Genomic DNA, 22,393 nt, shown 5'->3' on the forward strand with positions numbered 1-22,393 from the left:
TTTCATTGCCTCAAAAAGAAACCCTGCACCCCATAGCCACCACCTCCCCTTCCCCCTAGTTAATTCTCCAGCCCCAGGAAACCACTAATCTACTTTCTGTCTCTACAGATTTGCCTGTTCTGGACATTTCATATAAATAAAATAACATGTGATCCTTTGTGATTGGCTTCTTTTACTTAGCAGATTCATCAATGTTATGGCAGATATCAGAACTTAATTTCTTTTTTCTGTTATTAATAGAGGTGCGGTCTCACTGTGTTTCCCAGGCTGGTCTTGAACTCCTGGGTTCAATCAATCCTCCCATCTCAGCCTCCAAAAGTGCTGGGATTACAGGCGTGAGCCATTACATTTGGCCTTTTTTTTTTTTTTTTTTTTGACAGGGTCTCGCTCTGTCACCCAGACTAGAGTGCAGTGTTGTGATCATGACTCACTGCAGCATCTATCTCCTGGCTCAAAAGATCCTCCCACCTCAGCCTCCTGAGTAGTTGGGACTACAGTTGTGCACCACCAGGCCTGGATAATTATTTATTTTTTGTAGAGATGGAGTCTTGCTATGTTGCCCAGGCTAGTCTCAAACTCTGGGCTCAAGCAATCTGCCCACCATAGTCTCCTAAAGTGCTGGGATTACAGGCATGAGCCACCACGCCCAGCCCACTTATTTTTATTGTGGAACAATCTTCTATTGTGTAGATCTACCATATTTCATTTAGCCATTCATCAGGTGATGGACATTTGGAGTATTTCTGCTTTTTGCTATTTATGACTAATGCTGCTATGAACATTCATGCACAGGTCTTTGTGTGGACATGTATTTCCCCTTCTCTTGGGTATATATCTAGGAGTGGAGCTGCTGGATCACATGACAGCTCTGTGTTTAACCATTTGAGGAACTGCCAGATTGTTTTCCAAAGTGGCTGTACCATTGCACACTCCCACTAACAGTGTATAAGAGTTCCAATTTCTCCACATTCTTGCAAACACTTTTTATTATCTGTCTTTTTAATTACAGCTCTCCTAGTAGGTATGAAGTGGTATCTCATTATGGTTTTGATTGCATTTCCTTAATGGGGCTACATTAAATATTTCCACCACAAAAGAAATTTTTAAAATGTTTTCCAAGGGCCACAGTACATCGCTGAAAAATTATAACGTTTTACTGTCTCATACAGAAAGGTTAGGGAATATAGATGAAAGAAAACCTTTGTATTATTAATTTCATGCTCTTGGCCTTTTTTCTAAATCCCAAAGTAAGAAGCAAAGCAGACTAAGGCATAAGAATAAAGTTTAGGAATAAAGAGCCCTAAGTCTAAGTTTTTGTTTACTATTTTTGTATCAGTCATTTTTTACCCCTCATTTTTTCTTCTGTTCTTTCTAGACAAATTACACTCAGGATTTTTTTCTTTGAAGATTATTTGCAGCTCCAAGATTCAACACGGAAATAGGAAATGTTAGAAAAAAATATGATAACTGCCCTTGTTCCCCAAGAATACATGTACTTACTCATCAAAGTTCAGTGTGTTTGTCCAGTTCAGCACTTCATCCACTTCCCATTCCATCACAGAATCTATGCCACCATCTTCAAAAGCTCTAATCAGCCCCTTTGTTGCAGTGTGAATTAGTCCTAGAGTTTCACGATGTGTTGACTTAGCCTCCAGACTTCCTGAGTAGTACCTACATAGAGGAAAGGGAAAGAGACGTAAATCTTCTGAAATAGGAGATAACAAGTAGATACAAGCGATATATATTGTTGTTATTTACATATTAAAACTATTTGCATATTGAATAAAGTTTTCCTCCTATATAACTCAGATGCATCTAAACCAAGATCTATGTGATGGGATCTTTTGGGGGAAAAAACAACTTAATCAACCACACTAACTTCAAATCACCCCTCAATAAGTTGCATTTTTATGATATAAGGAAAAACTAAGTTATTAAGTTGTTGAATATTAGAATTATAGAGTGGAAAGGGTCTTAGAAACTAAATAACTAACCTACTCAGTTTATAGGTGAGGAAATAAATCTTAGAGGAGTTAAGTAAATTTTACAAAATCAAGGGGCTAATAGCAGATAAAAAAGGAAGGAAAGTGAAAAAAGGAAAGAGAAGAAGAGGTAAAGGGAAGACATACACTATTTTATTTGTGCCAGGTACTTTTCATACATTCTTATTTAATTCTCTTTAAAAAGACACAGCCAGGCCCGGCGCAGTGGCTCACACCTATAATCCCAGAACTTTGGGAGGCCAAGGCAGGTGGACACGAAGTCAGGAGTTTGAGACCAGCCTGGCCAACATGGCAAAACCCCGTCTCTACCAAAAATACAAAAATTAGCCGGGTGTGGTGGCTGGCCCCTGTAATCCCAGCTACTCAGGAGGCTGAGGCAGGAGAATCGCTTGAACCTCGGAGGCAGAGGTTGCAGTGAGCTGAGATCGTGCCACTGCACTCCACCCTGGGCGACAAGACCAAGACTCAGTCTCAAAAAAAAAAAAAAAAAAAGAAAGAAAGAAGAAAAGACACAGCCATTTGTGGCAGCTATTTTGAGACCCCTTTTAGAGATAAAGAAACTGAGACCTGAAGAAGTTAAAATATTGTTCAAGGCCGGGCACAGTGGCTCAAGCCTGTAATTCCAACATTTTGGGAGACTGAGGCAGGAGGATCATTTGAGGCCAGGAGGTTGAGACCAGCCTGGGCTACAGAGAGACCCTCATCTTGATTAATAATTTTAAAAATGTGTAAAGAAATGTTCAAGATCATGTAGCAGTAAACACTTATGAGAACCAGTATTCAGACCCTTAGTCTTAAGTTCAGCCTCCTTCTGCAGCACTGCCTGTCTTAATCAGAACACATAAAATAATATATTCACTGATAATGAGCTGAGTAACTAGACAGAAGTTAGTAGTCCTTACCGAGATCATCAAAACATTTTTTTGGTGTTTAAGATCTACATTGGTAGCCATTTTAAAGGGTCACCTATTACGAAGTTTATTCGTTTATTAATTAAACACTCATTGATTAGGAAACAGCATAGTGGTGATATGGAGTAAGACTCTGATATCAAATTATCTGGATGTGAATCTTGGTTCTGTGTTATATAATCTTTGCTAAATAACCTAGCCTTGGCCGGGCGCGGTGGCTCAAGCCTGTAATCCCAGCACTTTGGGAGACAGGCTGATCACGAGGTCAGGAGATCGAGACCATCCTGGCTAACACGGTGAAACCCCATCTTTACTAAAAAATACAAAAAAACTAGCCGGGCGAGGTGGCGGGCGCCTGTAGTCCCAGCTACTCGGGAGGCTGAGGCAGGAGAATGGCGTAAACCCGGGAGGTGGAGCTTGCAGTGAGCTGAGATCCAGCCACTGCACTCCAGCCTGAGCGACAGAGCAAGACTCTGTCTCGAAAAAAAAAAAAAAATAATAATAATAACCTAGCCTTTCTGGGCCTCACTGACCACTTCCTTAAAATGGTAATCAGGACCAGGTGTGGTGGCTCATGCCTATAATCCCAGCACTTTGGGAGGGTAAGGCGGAAGGATCACTTGAAGCCAGAAGTTTAAGAACATCCTGGACAACATAGTGAGACCCCATCTCTACAAACAAGAAAAAAATTAGCCAGGCACAGTGGCACATGCCTGTAGTCCCAGCTACCAGTGAGGCTTAGGTGGGAGAATTGTTTGAGTCCCGAAGTTCAAGGCTGCAGTCAGCTATGATTGCACTACTGCACTCCAGCTGGGTAACAGAGCGAGACCTTATCTCTTAAAAAAAAAAAAAAAAAAAAAAAAAAAAGTAATCATAACACTACTTCCTCCTAGCATTCTTCAGAGGTTAAGGAGTATAAATCCATGTGGGATGGGCACGGATGGTGGCTTATGGCCGCAATCCCAGCACTTTAGGAGACCAAAGCGGGACACTCCATTGAGCCCAGGAATTCAAGACCAGCCTGGGCAAAATAGGGACAACCTGTCTCTACAATTTTTTTTTGTTTGTTTTTTGAGATGGAGTCTCACTCTGTCACCCAGGCTGGAGTGCAGTGATGTGATCTCAGCTCACTGCAACCTCCGCCTCCTGGGTTCAAGCAATTCTCCTGCCTCAAGCTCCCAAGTAGCTGGGACTACAGGTGTGTGCCTACCACACCCAGCTAATTTTTGTATTTTTAGTAGAGACAGGGTTTCACCATATTGGCCAGGCTGGTCTCGAACTCCTGACCTTGTGATCTGCCCACCTCAGCCTCCCAAAGTGCTGTGATTACAGGTATGAGTCACTGAGCCCAGCCCCCCAAATTTTCTAAAATAATAAAAAAAAAAGAAGTGTAAATCTATGTAAAGCATTTAGAACAATGACTGGTACACAGTAAACTGTGTACCATAGGCTGACACTGTATTGGGTGGTAGGGCTATTAACAGTGAGAAGATACATCCTTGCCCTGATGAAATTTCGACTTCATCAGATTTTAAATGGATAATGATCCATGACAGCAAATGCTCTGTTGCTCAGGCTGGAGTGCAGTGGCGAGATCTCGGCTCACGGTAACTTGTGCCTCCTGGGTTCAAGCAGTTCTCCTGCCTCAGCCTTCCAAGCAGCTGGGATCACAGGAGCGCACCACCATGCCTGGCTAATTTTTTTATTTTTCGTAGAGTCGGGGCTTTACCATGTTAGCCAGGCTGGTCTCAAACTCCTGACCTCCAGTGATCTGCCCGCCTCTGCCTCCCAAAAGTGCTAGGATTACAGGCGTGAGCCATTGTGCCTGGCCTCTTATTTTTCTTTTTTCAACAGTGATATATAACAATTCAGGTATCTTTTTTCTCTTATTAGGGAAGAATAAAATGCACTGTGTTTTCAAGAGAGTCATAGTAATTGTTCAAATAATTTAATTCTCAGATTTTGAACGCTTTTAAAATTAGTTACTATTATAATTAAATGGTATATTGATAAAATAACAGGTTTGCAAGCAGCAACAGTGTTTCAAATATAGTGATCAGAAATAAAAGATCACTTTATAAACATAATTTGCTTTATAAACAAACTAGTGATTTTTTAAAAAGACACAAAATTGGCTGGGGTGGTGGCTCATGCCTGTAATCCCAGAACTTTGAGAGCCCAAGGTGGGCAGACCACTTGAGGTCAGTAGTTTGAGGCTGGCCTGGCCAACATGGTGAAACCCAGGCTCTACTAAAACTACAAAAGTTAGCTGGGTGTGGTGGCATGTAGCTGTAGTCCCAGGTCCTCAGGAGGCTGACGCAGGAGAATGCTTGAACCCGGGGGTGGAAGTTGCAGTGAGATGACATGGTGCCAATGTACTCCAGCCTAGGCAACAGAGCAAGACAATTTCTGGGAAAAAAAAAAAAAAAAGATATAAACTTTGTCTTCATGGATAATTTTGCAATATATTTTTAGTTGTATTTACTTTAACACGATCTTATATTCTTTCTAAACTAGGAAATTTAGAGGGAAAAAACATTATAAGAAATGTTTGTCTAAATGTCATGACAGAGAGAGAAGTTAAAACAACAAAGACCTAGGAAGAATCAAAGCTTAAGTTGCAAAGGAGGTTGAGGAAAGCTAAGATCTATAGGACACAGGAAGGGACAAGATTTAAAAGCCAGAATTCTTTTAGTAAGATAGGGGGAAAAAAATCAAAATTTTGTTGATTTTGTTCATTACTGATTCTCAGCAACAGTCAGAATGAAGAGTGTTTAAATGCCATAAATGAACAAAGCACACAAAGTAAAATTTCTCATTCACTCCCTGCAACTCTATGAAAAGGAAATGGAACATCCTGTCAAAAAAATCATTCATTCATTTATTTATTCTATAAGCAACATATATTCATTAAACATGAACTATGTCTGAGATCCTGTGCTAATAAATGGAACAGAGTCTCTGTTCTGTAGGGACTCAAAGTCTAGTGAAGGTGGCAGACAAATACACAGTTAATTGCAAAAATGTGACCAATGAGTATATAAAAGATCCATGGGGCACATCAAAAGGAAGTACCTAATTGTGTCTAGGTGGGTAAGGGAAGGTTTCAGAAGGAGATACTTGGGCCAAGTATCAAAAGATGAAGATGTCATTGTCATGCAGCTGAGCACTCTAGGGAGAGGAAATATTATGGGGGGTGTAGGTAATGGGGAGCCCTCAACATGTTTTAAGTAAGGAAATTATTTCTTAGAAACATAAGTTCAGTGTTTATACAGAGAAGACGAAGAGACTAGAGACTAGGAAACTAATCAGAAGTTAGATGAAAAATGAGATGTTACAGTGGAGAATGAAAGAAAAGCTCAGATTTGGGAGATACTTTGGAAGTGGAATTAATAGGACTTGATGACAGATTACATGTAGGCACTAATAAGAGTGAGAAATCTAGGGTAAGCCCTCTGTTTCTGGCTTGGATGACTGGCTAAATGGTGGTGTCATAAGCTGAGACCAGAAGGAATACTGAGAATAAGCAACTTTTATGATGGGGAAGATTAGAAATTCAGTTTTGGAACTGTTGAGTTTGATACAGAAATGCCCATATAATTAGAAATGCCCATATAATTAGAAATACAGAGCTCAGTTACAGATGTGGATTGTGTTGAGGTAAACAAACACAGGAAAGAAGTAAAATGCATATTATTTTTCATGTGCATTATAGAATAATAATAATATGAATTTTACTTCTTCTTTCCTGTGTTTATTGACCCAGATGCTGTCTCACAGCTGGTACTGTAATGGCACTTCAACAAGTCATACCACCACTCTGTCAAAGCCAGCTGTTTCTAGGTGATGGCACATATGGTAGGGGAATTTTGTTGCTCTCAGCCCATAACCACACTTCCTTTGCTGTTAATGGGTCCCCATTAGAGGCAATGTTGTATGAATAAAATAATGACGGATAATGCATTATGTTATGAGAGGTATTATTGCCAGAAGTAATGCAGGCAGAGAAATAAAATTAATATCCAGAATATTTGTCTATCATTGTGAGGACAAATGGATGCCTCCTCTATTATGGGAATGGTCTAATATAATCACCCTGCCACCAACTAGCCAGCATATCTCATTACTGGGAGCAAAGCAATAGCCTTTGATATATAATCAGCAGTGACTGTAGCCAGAACAGCTTTGGTGAGGGAAAGACCATGTTGTTGAGTCTATATAAAGCCTCCATCCCTGTAATCTTTGTCACTTTGGACAAGACTCCACGGTGCAACCACTGAGGTGCCGGGGGAAGACCTGACATTCACAGGATGGATCATCTTGTCCATCTGATACTGAGAGCTGTCTGCCTCATATAAGCCCTTTGGAGAGCATTCACATGGGACAGAAATATACTTTGTATCCATTCTGAGCATACCTCTACCCTGACCTATACTCGCCAATTTTCCAATTTTATTCTTTGCAAATGTTGATCAGCTGGGAAACTATAAATGTTGGTCAGCACAGTCAATGAGATGCCTACCTCAGGCTGTTTCCCCTTCAAATGAAGTGGAAAACCAAACATACCACCTGAAGTTGTGCTCACTGGAAAGATATCTTTTGATCATTTTCTGGGCCAACTGAGGAACTGAAATCAGTAACTGTCCATTTTTAGATGATGCAGCATCCTGTACAGATCCAACTTATTTTCTTCAACATATTCCTCCCTGTTAACTTGTCATAGGGACTCCCTGTGAAGCCAAAGGTATGGAGACGATGTGGAGGTAATGCAGCTTAAGTAGTGGTTGCAGGAGTCTGAGCCACCTGCACATGCAGCTTACTTGGGCCTTCTGGACCTTCTCAGACTCATTCCCATATAGACCTCATTATTTTATATTGAAACAGTGCTAGATACTCTCAATTTTATGGTTTAATTGATTAGATAAATCCCAGGTCACTTCATGATCATAGTACTTGGTACCCTATTATTAAGCATCCAGTCTCTACCAGGACCCAGCTGTAAATCTGGAACAGATTTTCAAATGGAATATAGCTTCTGGCAGAGGAAGGAATTCGTTACCTTCTTCCTAAACCCTAGAGGTCTGTGCTATGATTCTCCCATTAGGTCTCTTTAGAGACTCTACAGTTTTTCACTACCAAGGACATTTTTAATGCTGTTGGGACTGCTGGGCCATAAAGCTCAAGTTGTAGGGCAGCTTGACCACATTGTGGATCTGCTACACACCTCTTTCTTGCTCCATGTCCCACTGGAGCCAGTCTGCTTTATTAGATCACCTAGTAAAGAGGTTGGAGCAGCATCCCCAAAATATGTCATACGTTAGGTCTCAAATCGAGAGAGGGCCTCTAAGCGTTGTGCTTCTTCAAGATGGACAGTATAAGGTACAGTAACTTATCTCTCATTTTTGAAAGGATATCTCAAATGTCTTTAAGCTTCAATTACATGCCAGATCCTTAACTTTTTGCAAAGTTTATCTGCCTCCTTTTAGTGTGCATTTGTCCTGCTAAGCCACCAAGGAGCTGTTATTTTCTGCTCACCACATCCAATCAAGGTAAGGTCATCAATGTAATGGACAGGCATAATGTTCTATGGAAACAGATGTACAAACCCCTGGGGACAAGAGCAGGAAAGCTGATATATTTTTGGGAGCAAGATGTAAAAACACACTCTGTTCTTTCCATGAAAATGCAGACTACTTCTCCTATTGCTTAGTGATCAGGATGGGAAAGAACACATTTGCCAGGTCAGCTGGAGCATACCAGGTACCTGGCGCTGTGTTGATTTGCTCTGTTGAAGAAGCCACATCTGGAAGCCTCGCTGCAATTGTGTCATCATCACCTGACCTCTACCACTTCAAAGTTCCATTAGTCCCAATGAACTATAGGGACCAGTTCCATCATAGCTTTCCCCACTGTCATCTCCAGCCTTGTAAAGGACAGCCACCACAGAGTTCATCAAGAAATATGCTGCTCCTGGGCCAGACATGGTGGCTCACGCCTGTAATCCCAGCACTTTGGGAGGCTGAGGCAGGCAGATCACAAGGTCAGGAGTTCGAGACCAGCCTGGCCAATATGGTGAAACCCTGTCTCTACCAAAAATACAAAAAAATTAGCCAGGCATGGTGGTGCATGCCTGTTATCCCAGCTTCTCGGGAGGCTGAGGCAGGAGAATTGCTTGAACCCCGGAGGCAGAGGTTCCAGTGAGCCAAGATTGCGCCACTGTACTCCAGCCTGAGTGACAGAGTTAGACTCCGTCTCAAAGGAAAAAAAAAAGAAAGAGAGAGAAAGAAACATGCTGCTCCCTTCACCAAGCTATTACTTCATAGCTTGATGAAAAAGGTATCTCCTGGGACTTCCTGGGGTGATGGCTAGATGGTGGTTTAGTAGATTGCACATAACAGAAACAAACACACAATTCCCTGAACTTTTAGAAATCCCTTTTCTAATGGAACAGGAATTTAAAAAAATTAAAGAATGTGTAAATAGAAACTCAGTTGTACATAAGAAAACCCAATTCCCTTTGAGAAGGAGAAAGAGTTGGAGTGCTTTAAAAATTAACTGCCTGTTTTTCTGTGGCTAGTGAGCCTTATCTCTCCTCCTTCCCAGGCATTGTAAAGACCCTGTTTCTCTAGCTGTGCAGCTGCAAGGTCACTAGACAAATAAACTCAAGTCATAAAACATATTTTCCTTGAAAAGTAAGAAATGATGTAATGCATATCTCAATTAATTGAATTAACTATGGTTTCTCGCTTCTGTAACATGCTTCCCCCTGCACAGATCTCCCCCAACCCCATGAAGTGTTTAAAAGGTAACTTAACTCTCTGTTCAGGGCTCAGTCCTTTGGATGTTAATCCGACTGGGCCGGTACACCTAAAATAATAAATATCCTCCTCAACCCCATCGGTCTCTCTGATTCCTTATCAATCCTGCTACACTACAGTATACCAGAGAAGTTCCAGCATTTTGCAAAGGTTGAGCTTTGGTTGGCTCTACCTAAATCAGGCTTTGATTAGCTAACTTAACAGACTATTAACATAATTTCTGGCCAAAACATTCAATCCACAATCCCAGATGAGTATGGCCATATCAGTAAATTTGGCTCAGCCAACTCTTGATCTAACAACCTTAGAATCCACCCACACACAATGCTTCTGAGACTCCTGGCAATATAGATTAGTAATTTCTTGTAACTCTTCTGGTTTATAAACGATCTCCTCTTGGAGTGGATCCTGTACCTTTGTCTGGGCTGTCCTGAAATACAAATCTCCTTGTGAGCTAAAGGCAATAAGAAATAGTGGAGGGGGAATCCTGAGGAGAATCAGCGTGTGTGTGGCAACTGTGCCAGTGCAGTCACTGAAAGGCTTTTATGCAGAAAAGGGCTGCGCTGCTTCCCTCAAAAGGGAGAGCAAGGGTTCCCTACACCAACAAGGCACTTTGGAAGTTCAAGATTCTTAGCTTTGTGTATGTTTGCCCAAATGTCCTAATCCCAGGGCTCAGGGTTCTACTTCTTCCCCCCTTATCTTAGTGCAAAAGACCTGGCAGGGTTAAGCATTTGGTAGTACTGTAGGCATTGTAACCCTGTAACCATTGCAATGAAACCCAGGGTTGCCCTCAACCCATGCTGTGGATATGAGATAAAGGACCACTTCAGAGCTGCCAGGGAGGTCTTCTGATTTTCTGCACAGGTTTTAAAATTTTTTTTATTTTACTATTTTATTGAGGTATGGCTGATGTACAATAAACTACACATATTTAAATTGTACAATGTACAGTTTTGACATGTCCATATACCTGTAAATCCATCACTACCATAAAAAATGAACCTATCCATCACCCTCCAAAGTTTCCTTGTACTCCTTTGGAATCCCTCTCTCTTTTCTCTTTTCTATCTCCAGACAACTACTGATCTGCTTTGTGTCGCTACAGATTTATGTCTTCTAGAACTGTATGTATATGGAATCATAGAGTATGTACTCTTTTTTGACAGATTTATTTCATTCAGTATTATTTTGAGGTTTGTCCATGTCGTTCTGTGTATCAGTAGTTCATTCTGTTGTACTGCTGAGTAGTATTCCTTTGTGCAGATATCCTATCACTTATTTATCCATTCACCTGCTGATGCACATTTGTGCTGTTTCTGGTGTTTCGCTATTACAATGACAAACCAGCTATGAACATTCGCATACAATCTTTCTGTGGACATGTTTTTATTTCAATTGGGTAAATATGTAGGGGTGGAATGACTAGGTAGAATAGTTGGTGTGTTTACTTGTTTTAAAAAAAACCTGCCAAACTGTTTTCTGAAGTACACACACTAATTGGCATTTGCTCCATATCCTTGCCAACAATTGGCATGACAGACTATTTCAGTCATTCTAGTGGGTGTGTAGTGGTATCTCATTATCGTTTTAGTTAGCACTTCTCTAATGATTAATGATAGTCACTGGTTGAGTTATGCTAATTTGCTATGTATATATCTTCACTGATGGAGTGTTTATTCAAATTTTTTGCCCACTTTAAAATATGACTGTTTGAGAGGTGGTTTTTTTTTTTTTTTTTAACGTATTCTTGATTCAAGACCTTTGTCAGATATATATTTTGCAAATGTTTTATCCCTGTCTATGGCTTGTATTTTTATTTTTGTAACACGTCAAAGAACAAAAGCTTTTAATTTTGATGAAGTAAAATTTAAAATTGTTTCTTTCATAGTTCCTAGCTTCTGTGGCCTCCTTAAAAATCTTGGCCAGAACAAAAGACACTAAGATTTTCTCCATCAATTACTTTTAGATGCTTTATGGTTTTTGTTCTTATATTTAGATCTATGATCTCTTTTCAGTTAATTTTACACATACTGTAAGATAACACTCAAGTTTCATTTTTCTGCATTTGAATATTCAATTTGTTGAAAAGACCATTTTTTCCCAATTAAGTTCCCTTGGCACCTCTGTTGAAAATTAATTAACAATATACATGGGGGTTTATTTATTTATTTATTTTGAGACAGAGTCTCACTCTGTCGTCCAGGCTGGATAGTGCAAGGATAGCAGTGGCTGCAGGGAAAGGCTGACTGATTCCAAGGAATGAGTCATCTTGCTCACCTATTATTAAGATTCTCCTCTGCTGAGATTGTTCTTTGGTGAGCATTCACATAGGACACAAGCATCTTCTCACTTGGTGCCCATTTGGAGAAGTCTGCACATACCTCTTCCCCAGACCACTTGTCACCAATTTTCTAACCCATGTTCTTTCCAAATCCCTGACCATCAAGGAAAACCATCAGTCACCATCCATCTATAGATCTGTACTTCTGGCCATCTTTTCTTCCAGGCACAATATACAACCAGGTATGCTACTTGAGGTTCTATACCAGTGGAAGGATTTCCCTTCTCCTCTGTACTGCAAGTGAAGCTGTAATGTATATGGAACTTCCTGTGAGTCTCACCTTTTACTTGACCCCCTTAGGCCTGTTAGGACTTGAGTTTGACCAACAGAATGCAGAATAAATGTTGCTGTGACTTCCAAGATAAGGCCTGAAAAAGCCTTGTAACTTCCACTTTCTGTCTTTGATACTTTCGTTTGTTTGTTTTGAGAGGGAGTCTCGCTCTGTCGCCCAGGCTAGAGTGCAGTGGCTTGATCTCCGCTCACTGAAAGCTCCGCCTCCCGGGCTCACGCCATTCTCCTGCCTCAGCCTCCTGAGTAGCTGGGACTACAGGCGCCTGCCACTACTCCCGGCTAATTTTTTCTCGGCTAATTTTTTTTTTCTTTTAACTAGAGACGGGGTTTCCCCGTGTTAGCCAGGATGGTCTCAATCTCCCGACCTCGTGATCCGCCCACCTCGGCCTCCCAAAGTGCTGGGATTACAGACGTGAGCCAACATGCCCAGCCACATGGGGGTTTATTTCACAATTCCATATTCTGTTCCATTGACCTATATGTCTGTCTATATGCCAGTACTACAATATCATGATTACAGTAGCTTTGTAAGTCTTGAAATCAGGCGGTATAGTTCTCCAATGTTGGGATTCGATCAGGCTGCTGGGAAAAATATTAGTTATCATGGCCACAAAACCTTTTTGGAAGGCCTAAGGGTTTTCACATGACTTCGGTAATAGACCCCGCCGAAGGCGGCCTGGTCCCACTACCTTTAGTTAAAAAGTTTAAAGTAGTAAACAACGGGATATGGGGAAGTGTTATCTAGTTAGCTTGTTTACTCATGTGGTCTTAAGACAAGCCTTTGATGTGTGCTTTTTACTGGGGAAGTCCACAATGTCAGTTACCCTCTAATGGCGTTGACTCAAGCTTTTGTTAACTAATCTTAATGAATAAATATGAGTCTCCCTAGCTGACTGGGGCCAGCCGCAGTGACAAGCCTCTCTTGGTGTGTAGGCGGTCGGACACTCAGCAGGATGGGCAAAACAGAATATCTGTGTGTCAGTGTGCATTTTATTCATTCGTCGTTTGGGTCAGGGTCTGCGGGCAGACCCCCTGCAGCTAATGCCCTCTTGTGAGGAGCAATACCTCATTTCAAATTTGTTTTTTTCCCCAAATACTACATATTTCCTTAGTAAGTATTTCATCAACTTACATTTGCCTCATCCACTCTATTTTTCTAAGTTTTCTTTTCTTTTCCAAGTCTTGCCTTCTCTTCAGTTTAGAGAAATGGAATTCACTTTCCTTTTTGTCTTCTACCACTATACTGTCAGTAGATAGCCAAAACTATTGAGAAACAAAAACGAATATACAAAATGTTGAAATATTGATTGCGAGGTTATCTGGCAATAGAAAAGAACTTCTGTGTGTTCAGTAGGAATATGCCAAGATAGAAACAGAGGAGAGGATAGATACTTTCAAGGTATTTCTAATTAAGTTACGGGTGAATAGTACACTCAGCCTTCAGAAGCACATGCTACAGATAGACCAACAAAGTACTAGTGTACTGAGGTACTTAATAAGTATTTGTTGAATGGATAAACAGATATATTCTAAGAATGTCTCATCTTCTCATATGAATAGACCTGACCTACTCTTAGTGCTGATGGCTTTTGATGACTCTAATTCTCAAGGAGTACAGCCACCCTTCAGGAATGCAGAAGTCCCTGTACCATGTCCTAAGACTTTGTGGTTTCCCCGTTATGACACTTTCTCCTAACTGGTTGTCTATATTCACCCTCCAGCTCATTCCCCCTGCTCTATCTATACCCTAAATAATAAGGAGAGTTTGTTAATCCTTCCAAACACTATATATTTGCCCTTATTAAACCACTTAACATATTTACTACACTGTACTGAAATATCCTGTTTACTTGACTGTCTCCCTAATTGAAAGGCAACCTACTTAAGTCTATCCCCTGCATCCAGAACAATGTCTGGTATATGGTTGATATGCAATAGTTTATTAAACAAATGAATGAATTCATACCTTGATCATTTTTACTTTTCATACTTGGTATATTCTTTTGTTTGTTTTTGAGACAGAGTCTCACTCTGTTGCCCAGGCTGGAGTGCAGTGGTGCCATCTCAGCTCAAAGTGCTGGGATTACAGGCATGAGCCACAGTGCCTGGTCATACTTAGTGTTAATATATTCAACATACCACATTCTACAATCCGCATACTGAGTATATAATCTGCTGAGTACCAGAGAGTATCTAAAGATGGCCTAGATTCAAAGTGGATAATTAGGCCGGGCGCGGTGGCTCAAGCCTGTAATCCCAGCACTTTGGGAGGCCGAGGCGGGCGGATCACGAGGTCAGGAGATTGAGACCATCCTGGCTAATACGGTGAAACCCCGTCTCTACTAAAAAATACAAAAAACTAGCGGGGCGACGAGGCGGGCGCCTGTAGTCCCAGCTACTCGGGAGGCTGAGGCAGGAGAATGGCGTAAACCCGGGAGGCGGAGCTTGCAGTGAGCTGAAAACAGGCCACTGCACTCCAGCCTGGGCGGCAGAGCAAGACTCCGTCTCAGAAAAAAAAAAAAAAAAAAAAGTGGATAATTAAAAGTAAAATTAAATGTAATAAAAAGATAAATTGCTGTGCCTTGAAGTATTATTAGCAACCCCCAAGTAGCTAACATAAGCAAAATGTATCAATTAAATTATTAGGATTTATTATTTTAAAAAACAATTTTAAAATTAATTTTCAAAAATACAAATGAGTTTCTAAATACATAAGATTAAACATTAACATTTTTCTTACTGTATCAGAAACTGGCCTCCAGCCATTGTTTTCTATACGATGATACCAGCCACTATGATCCTCTTCCTGAAGATGATCATTTTTATTATGAGATGTATGCTTTGCTGGAAGTTTTGCATAATTTCTAGGGCTGTTAGCACATAGATCTTCAATAGGTCTGTGAGTAAAAATCTTATAGTATATATCAGGTGGAAATTTAACCTGTGATGGAAAAGTTCAAAGAACCATTGTAAAGTTAACTACAAAAATGTTTTACATTTAAAAAATTACATTGTTTCAATTTCATAAAAATGTGCTTTAAAACTACTAAATAAGCATTCATCCATACTTACTCCACCTAATCTGAATCGCACATGAATGCCAGCAGCAGCATCTAGAAGCTCTGCCTATAAGAAAATATATCATTCTTATATATTATTCTTCAGGATTCTGTATGTATCAATTCACTACTTCTCACTCTATTATTTTAAATAATTGCTAAATATTGACTATTTAGGAAATAGGTCAAGTGAATCAACCTCAGACAATCAATTTTAAATTAGAAAAATTGTTTAAAAAATTTTTTTGAGATGGGATTTCACTTTGTTGCCCAGGCTGGAGTGTGGTGGCACAATCTCAGCTCACTGCAGCCTTAACCTCTTGGGCTCAAGTGATGCTCCCATCTCGGCCTCCCAAATAGCTGAGACTACAGGTATGCACCACCATGCCTGGTTAATTTTGTTTTTTGTTTTTTTTTTCATGTAGAGACAAAAGTCTATGTTGCCAGGTTGGTCTCGAATTCTTGGCCTCAACTGATACTCCTGTCTTGGCCTCCCAAAGTGCTGAGATTACAGGCATGAGCCAAGGTGCTCAGCCATTAAAAAATTTTTTTTGTAATTAGTAAATATTTTATAAGCTAAGTACTTAATTTCTTATGGACATCAATAACTAACACAGCTTCTATGGTAAATGAAAAAATGATACCAAACTGTTTCCTCTTTATACAACATATAAACGTAAAAGCCAAGTAATATTTTACTCATAAAATTTAACTTTTAAATAAGTCATCAAATATTACATATAACATATTATCTTACAGGTAAATTCAAAGAAAAAATTATGAACAACCTAAATTCAACAGTAGATGACCTTTTCTAATTAGCTATTGTTAAATTTAAAAATCCATGTTTAAAATTCTCGGCTAGGTGTGGTGGTTCACACCTGTAATCCCAACACTTTGGGAGGCTGAGGAGGGTGGATTGTTTGAGGTAAGGAGTTCTGAAGCCAGCCTGGCCAACATGGTAAAACCCCATCTCTACTAAAAATACAAAAATTAGCTGGGTGTGGTGTTGGGTGCCTGTTAATTCCAGCTACTCTAGAGGCTGAGGCAGGAGAATCGCTTGAACCGGGGAGGTGGAGGCTGCACTCCAGCCTGGGCGACAGAGACTCCGTCTCAATAAATAAATATATAAATAAAATAATATAAAATAATGTAAGAATTGTATATAATAGGTTTTCTAGATTTTAGTTTGGTATGCTGCACCAAATGGAAAGTAGAGAAAAAAATTCTTGGTCCTTTATTGGAAAGCAGTTCAATCTTGTCTCCTGATCATATTAGGTTAGATCAGAAAATAGATGCTATTCAAACTGTAGAATCTTAAAGACAACATTAATTTTGCCGAATAATCTTCTCTTGACTAAAAATTTTATGAATTCAAATATGAAGTGTGAGATGCTGTTATAAAACCTATTTTCTGTATTTGAACTGTAATAATATACATATACACATTTTTTCACTAAGGTGGACAGATCTTAAGTGTACAGCTCCATGAATTTTTACATATGTATTGTACTCTCTTGTGCTTGGCTTCTTTTGCTCAACATGAATCTGTGATAAATCTCTAAGATTCATGTATGTAGTTGTAGATAGCAGCAGTTAGTTCTTTTTCACTGCTATCTACCATTCTATCATATAATAGAATATATGACAATTTATATTATTGTTGGACATTTGCTATGTCTCTAGTTTTGGGTTAAAATGAATAAAACTACTGTGAACATTCATTTTCATGTCTTCTGTGGGTTATAGCAAGCATTTCTCTTTGTTACATACCCAGAAATGAAATATGAGAGGTCATGAGATATATATGGTACGTAAGTATACAGATGGCCCCGACTTACAGTGATTCAACTTACGATTTTGACTACAATGGTGTGAAAGTGATATGCATTCAGTAGAAATCATACTTCAAATTTTGAATTTTGATCTTTTCCCAGGCTAGCAATATGTGGTATGATGCTCTTGTCGTGATGCTGGGCAGTGGCAGTAAGCCACAGCTTCCAGTCAGTCACATGATCATGAGGGTAAACAACTGACTGAGCCACAAAGCAGGAGGTGAGCAGCAGGAGCATTACTGCCTGAGCTCCCCATCCTGTCAGATCAGCAGCAGCATTAGATTCTCACAGGCACACAAACCCGCTTGTGAACTGCACATGCACAGGATCTAGGTTGCACACGCCTTATGAGAATCTAATGCCTGGTGATCTGCAGTGGAACAATTTCATCCCAAAACCATCCTCCATATCCCAAGTCTGTGGTAAAATTATCTTCCACTAAACCAGTCCCTGGCACCAAAAAGTTAGGACTGCTGCTCTACAGTATAGACTAAGTTAAACTGGTAAGTTATGTTTGGCAGGTTAGGTGTATTTAATGCAGTTTTTACTTATGATATTTTCACTTTACGATGAGTTTATCTTAACACTGCGATAAGCCAAGGAGCATCTGTAATTTGCTGTACTACTGACTACCAAAGAGTTTTCCAAATTTTTGTAACAACCCCGTACCAGCAATATATGAAAGTTCTGGTTGCTCCATCTCCTTATCAACATTTGGTACTGTCAATCCTTCTAATTTTAGCCATTCTGGTGGGGTTATAATGGTAGCTCACTGTAGTTTTTATTTGTATTTTCTTATGACTAACCATGCTGAGCACCTTGCATATGCTTATTGGCCATATGGATCTATCAATCATGCTAGTGGTTTATCAATTTTATTAACCTATTCAGTGAACCAACTGGCTTTTACTTGCATAGTGGCACCATCATGGTTCAATGCAGCCTCAATCTCCCCGGCTCAACTGATCCTTCTACCTAACCATTCCAAGTAGCTGGGATTACAGGCATGCATCACTGTGACAGGGTAATTTTTTTTTATTTTTTGTAGGTAAGGGGTTTCTCCATGTTGCCCAGGCTGGTCTCAAACTCCTGGGCTCAAGCGATCTGTGCACCTTGGCTTCCCAAAGTGCTGGGATTACAGGTGTAAACCACCCTGCCAGCCACTTCTACTTTATATTCATTGATATCTGATTTTATCTTCACTATTTCCTTCCTTTTACTGTTTTTTTTTTCTTTTTTTTTTTTCTTTTCTTTTTTTGAGACAGAGCCTTGCTCTGTCACCCAATCTAGGGTGCAGTGGCCCGATCTTGGCTCACTACAACCTCTGCCTCCTGAGTTCAAGCGATTCTCCTACTTCAGCCTCCTAAGTAAGTGGGATCAGAAGTGCGCATGACCATGACTAGCTAATTTTTTTGTAGTTTTAGTAGAGACGGGGTTTCACCATGTTGGTCAGGCTGGTCTTGAACTCCTGACCTCATGATCCCCCTGCTTCAGCCTCCCAAACTGCTGGGATTACTGGCATGAGCCATCATGCCCGGCCCCCTACCTTTTACTTTCTTTGGGATTAATTTGGTTATCTTTTTCTAGCTTGAAGTATAAACTTGGTAAATTGATTTTTAATTTTTCTTCTTTTCTAATATTTGCATTTAGAGGTATAAATTTCTGTCTGAGCTCTACTTTAGATACATTCCACAAGTTTTGATGTCATATTTTCATTATGACTTAGTATAAAATATATTCTAATTTTCTCTTTTAATCCATAGATTATTTAATCTCATGTGCTTAATCAGCAAAAATTTGGTGGTTTTCTACTTCTGTACTCTCATTAATTTTTTGTTTAATTCCACTGAGACTAGAAAACATTCTCTGTGATTTCAAACCTTGGAAATTTGTTGAGACTTTCATTAAATCCAAGCATGTGACCTATTATGGGAAACATTTTCTGTGCACTTAAAAACAACATTACTTTTGCAGAACTTCAGACATTTTGCAGTATTGCAAGAGTAGTGACAGTGTTCTCTCTATATATCAATTAGGTAAAGAATTTAAAATCTATAATATCTGTACTAAATTTTTTTGCATGCTTGTTTCTATCAGTTACCAAGAGAGCTGTGTTAAAATCTTTGACTATGCTTGATAATTACTATATTTCTTCTGGTAATTATGTAAATTTTTGTCTTATAAGTACAGAATTTTTATATTTTTCTGTTGAACTTACTCTATCATTATGAAACTGCCCTCTTTATAGCTCACAAACTTTATCCCTTAAAGCTTAATTTGTCCAGTACTAACATAATGACACTGATTTTCTTTTTCTTTTTTTTTTTTTTTTGAGATGGAGTCTCACTCTGTCATCTAGGCTGGAGTGCAGTGGTGTGATCTCAGCTAACTGCAACCTCCCCCTCCCAGGTTCAAGTGATTTTCCTGCCTCAGCTTCCCGAGTAGCTGGGACTAACTTTTGCCTGACTAAATTTTGTATTTTTAGTAGAAACGGGGTTTCACCATGTTGGCCAAGCTGGTCTCAAATGCCTGACCTCAAGTTATCCACCCACCTTGGCCTCCCAAAGTGTTGGGATTATAGGCGTGAGCCACCATGCCTGGCCTGACTTTCTTTTAATTAAAGTTTGCATGATGTATATTTTTCCATTGTCTTATTCTTATTGTTTGGTATTCTTATTGTTTAAAGTATGCCTGAAAAATAATAAATAGATACGGTTTTTGTCAGTCTGACAACCTTTGCTTTCATTTGGGTTCTTTAGTCTATTTACATGTAAAACATACACATGAAATCATATAAAATGCTCACTTAAAACCAGAGAAGGCAGAAAAAGGAATATAGAGAAAAAAAAAAGGCAACAAACAGGAAACAATTACAAATAGAATAAATATCAATTGAACTATATCAACAACTTTAAATGTCAATGATCTACCTATACCAATTAAAAAGGGCATATCAGAGACTGTCAGAGTGAATAAAAAATCAAGACCCAACTATATGTTATCCACAAGCAATGCACTTTAAATATAAAGACACAGATTAATAACAAAGAAAAGAACAAAGACCAACCTGGGCAATATAGTGAGACTCTGACTCCACATAAAAAAATTTAAAATTAGCTGGGTGTGGTGGCATGCACCAGTAGTTCCAGCTACTTCAGAGGCTGGGGCGGGAGGATCACTTGAGTCTGGGAGGTCAAGCGCTGCAGTGACCCATTATAACACCACCGCACTCCAACCTGGACAACAGAGTGAGGCTTTATTGAAGAGGAAGAAAGAAGAAAGAAGAAGAAGAAGAAAGACATATGATACTAATAGAATGAAAGCCAAACTGCTATACTAATTTCAGACAAGGCCAAATTCAGATCAACGAAAATTGTCAGGACTAAATGGAGCATTACATGATGATAATGTAACTACTTAACAACAAAGCAGGAAAATATGTGAAGCAAAAACTGATAAAACTGCAAGAAAAAATATAGTAATTTACTATTATAATTGGAGATTTCAATAACCCTCTATCAGTAATTGACAGATTCAGCAAGGCAGAAAATCAGTAAGGCCATAATTGAACTGAACAGCAGCATAAATTAACTGGATCCAATTGACATTTATAAAACACTTCTTCGAACAACAGAATACATATTCTTCTCAAGCACAGACAAATTATTTGGCAAGACAGACCACGTTTTGGGCCATAAAACACACCTTAACACATTTTTTTATTTGTACAAATTTATGCAGCACATGTGCAATTTTGTTACAAACATAGAATGCAGAGTGGTCAAGTCAGGACTTTTAGAGTATCCATCACCCAATTAATGTACACTGTATCCATTAACTAATTTCTCATAGTCCACCTCCCTCCAACCAGCTCATCCTTCCAACTCTCCATTGTCTATCACTCCACTGTCTACCTTCATGTGTATACATTTTTAGCACCCACTTCTATATCAGAACATTTGATATATATATAAGATCATGTCATCAGTAAAAAAAAAGAGAATCTGACTTCTTATTTTCCCATTTGAATGCCTTTTATTTCCTTCTCTTGCCTGATTGCTCTGGCTAGGACTTCAATACTGTCCTGAATAGGAGTGGTAATAATCAGCATCCTTGTCTTTTTCCAGTTCTTACAGGAAGTGCTTTCAACTTTTCCCTATTCCGTACAATATTAGCTGTGGATTTGTCATATATGGGCCTATCTTAACAAATTTAAAAGGAATAGAAATCATACAAAATATACTCTCATACCTCAATAGTATTAAACTAGAAATCAGTAACAGAGAGATAGCTGGAAAACTCCAAAACTTGAAAATTAAATAACACACTTCTAAATAACAAGCAGGTCAAATAAAGAGTCTCAAGAGAAGTTAAAAATACTTTGAAATAAATGAAAATGAAAATACAACTGACTAAAATTTGAGGGATTCAGCAAAAACAGAGCTTACAGGAAAATTTATAGTACTGAATGTGTATATTAGAAAACAAAAAAGATCTGAATGAAATAATCTAATGTTCTGCCTTGAGGGACTAGAAAAGCAAAGCAAATTAAATTCAAAGCAAGCAGAAGAAAATAAATAATAAAGATTAGAGCAGAAATCAATGAAATTGATAATAAGAAACCTAAAGAGAAAAGAAACAAAAAGCTGGTTTGAAAAGATCAATAAAATTGGTAAGCTTCTGGCCAGGGTAACTAAGAAAAAAAGACAGATACTACACATTACTAATATAAGAAATGGTCCTTGTCATTTCTGTCTAATTGAATACTTTATTGTCATGATGATGGGTTATTCTTCATGGACATCTTAATCTTTCGCACACATCCCCTTTTTTTTGGAATAAAATTTGGAAAGAATGAAAATGGTGAAGAAAAAAAAGAAACAAAATACAGGTCATCACTACTGATTGCATGGACACTAAAAAGGGTAATAAACCAATTTTAGCACAAATTCAACACCCATTCATGATAAAAACTTTAGCAAACTAGGACTAGAGGGGAACTTCCTTTACTTAATAATATCTACAAGAAACATACACCTGACATCATACTTAATGGTGAGAAACTAAATGTTTTCCTACAAAGATGTCCCCTCACCTTTTCTATTCAACATCACACTGGAAGTCCTAGCTAATGC

General features: G+C 39.0%; 1 protein-coding gene across 3 annotated transcripts in view; it reads right to left on the reverse strand.

Moving 5' to 3' along the window:
* Positions 1-22,393, reverse strand: part of CUNH11orf65 (chromosome unknown C11orf65 homolog) — a 71,201-nt gene that overhangs the window by 9,276 nt on the left and 39,532 nt on the right. For 2 of the 3 annotated variants that reach the window (XM_033206754.1, XM_033206755.1), the window contains 4 exons: positions 15,437-15,490; positions 15,105-15,305; positions 13,497-13,627; positions 1,501-1,671 (listed from right to left, as the gene is read on the reverse strand). In XM_033206754.1, the coding sequence (XP_033062645.1) occupies positions 1,501-1,671; positions 13,497-13,627; positions 15,105-15,305; positions 15,437-15,490 (557 nt within the window). The remainder of the gene's footprint in view (positions 1-1,500; positions 1,672-13,496; positions 13,628-15,104; positions 15,306-15,436; positions 15,491-22,393) is intronic. The other variant, XM_033206756.1, reaches the window with a different exon arrangement.

This window comes from Trachypithecus francoisi, unplaced genomic scaffold (genome assembly GCF_009764315.1).
Source record: "Trachypithecus francoisi isolate TF-2019V2 unplaced genomic scaffold, Tfra_2.0 Lachesis_group8, whole genome shotgun sequence".
Classification (NCBI taxonomy): Eukaryota; Metazoa; Chordata; class Mammalia; order Primates; family Cercopithecidae; genus Trachypithecus; species Trachypithecus francoisi.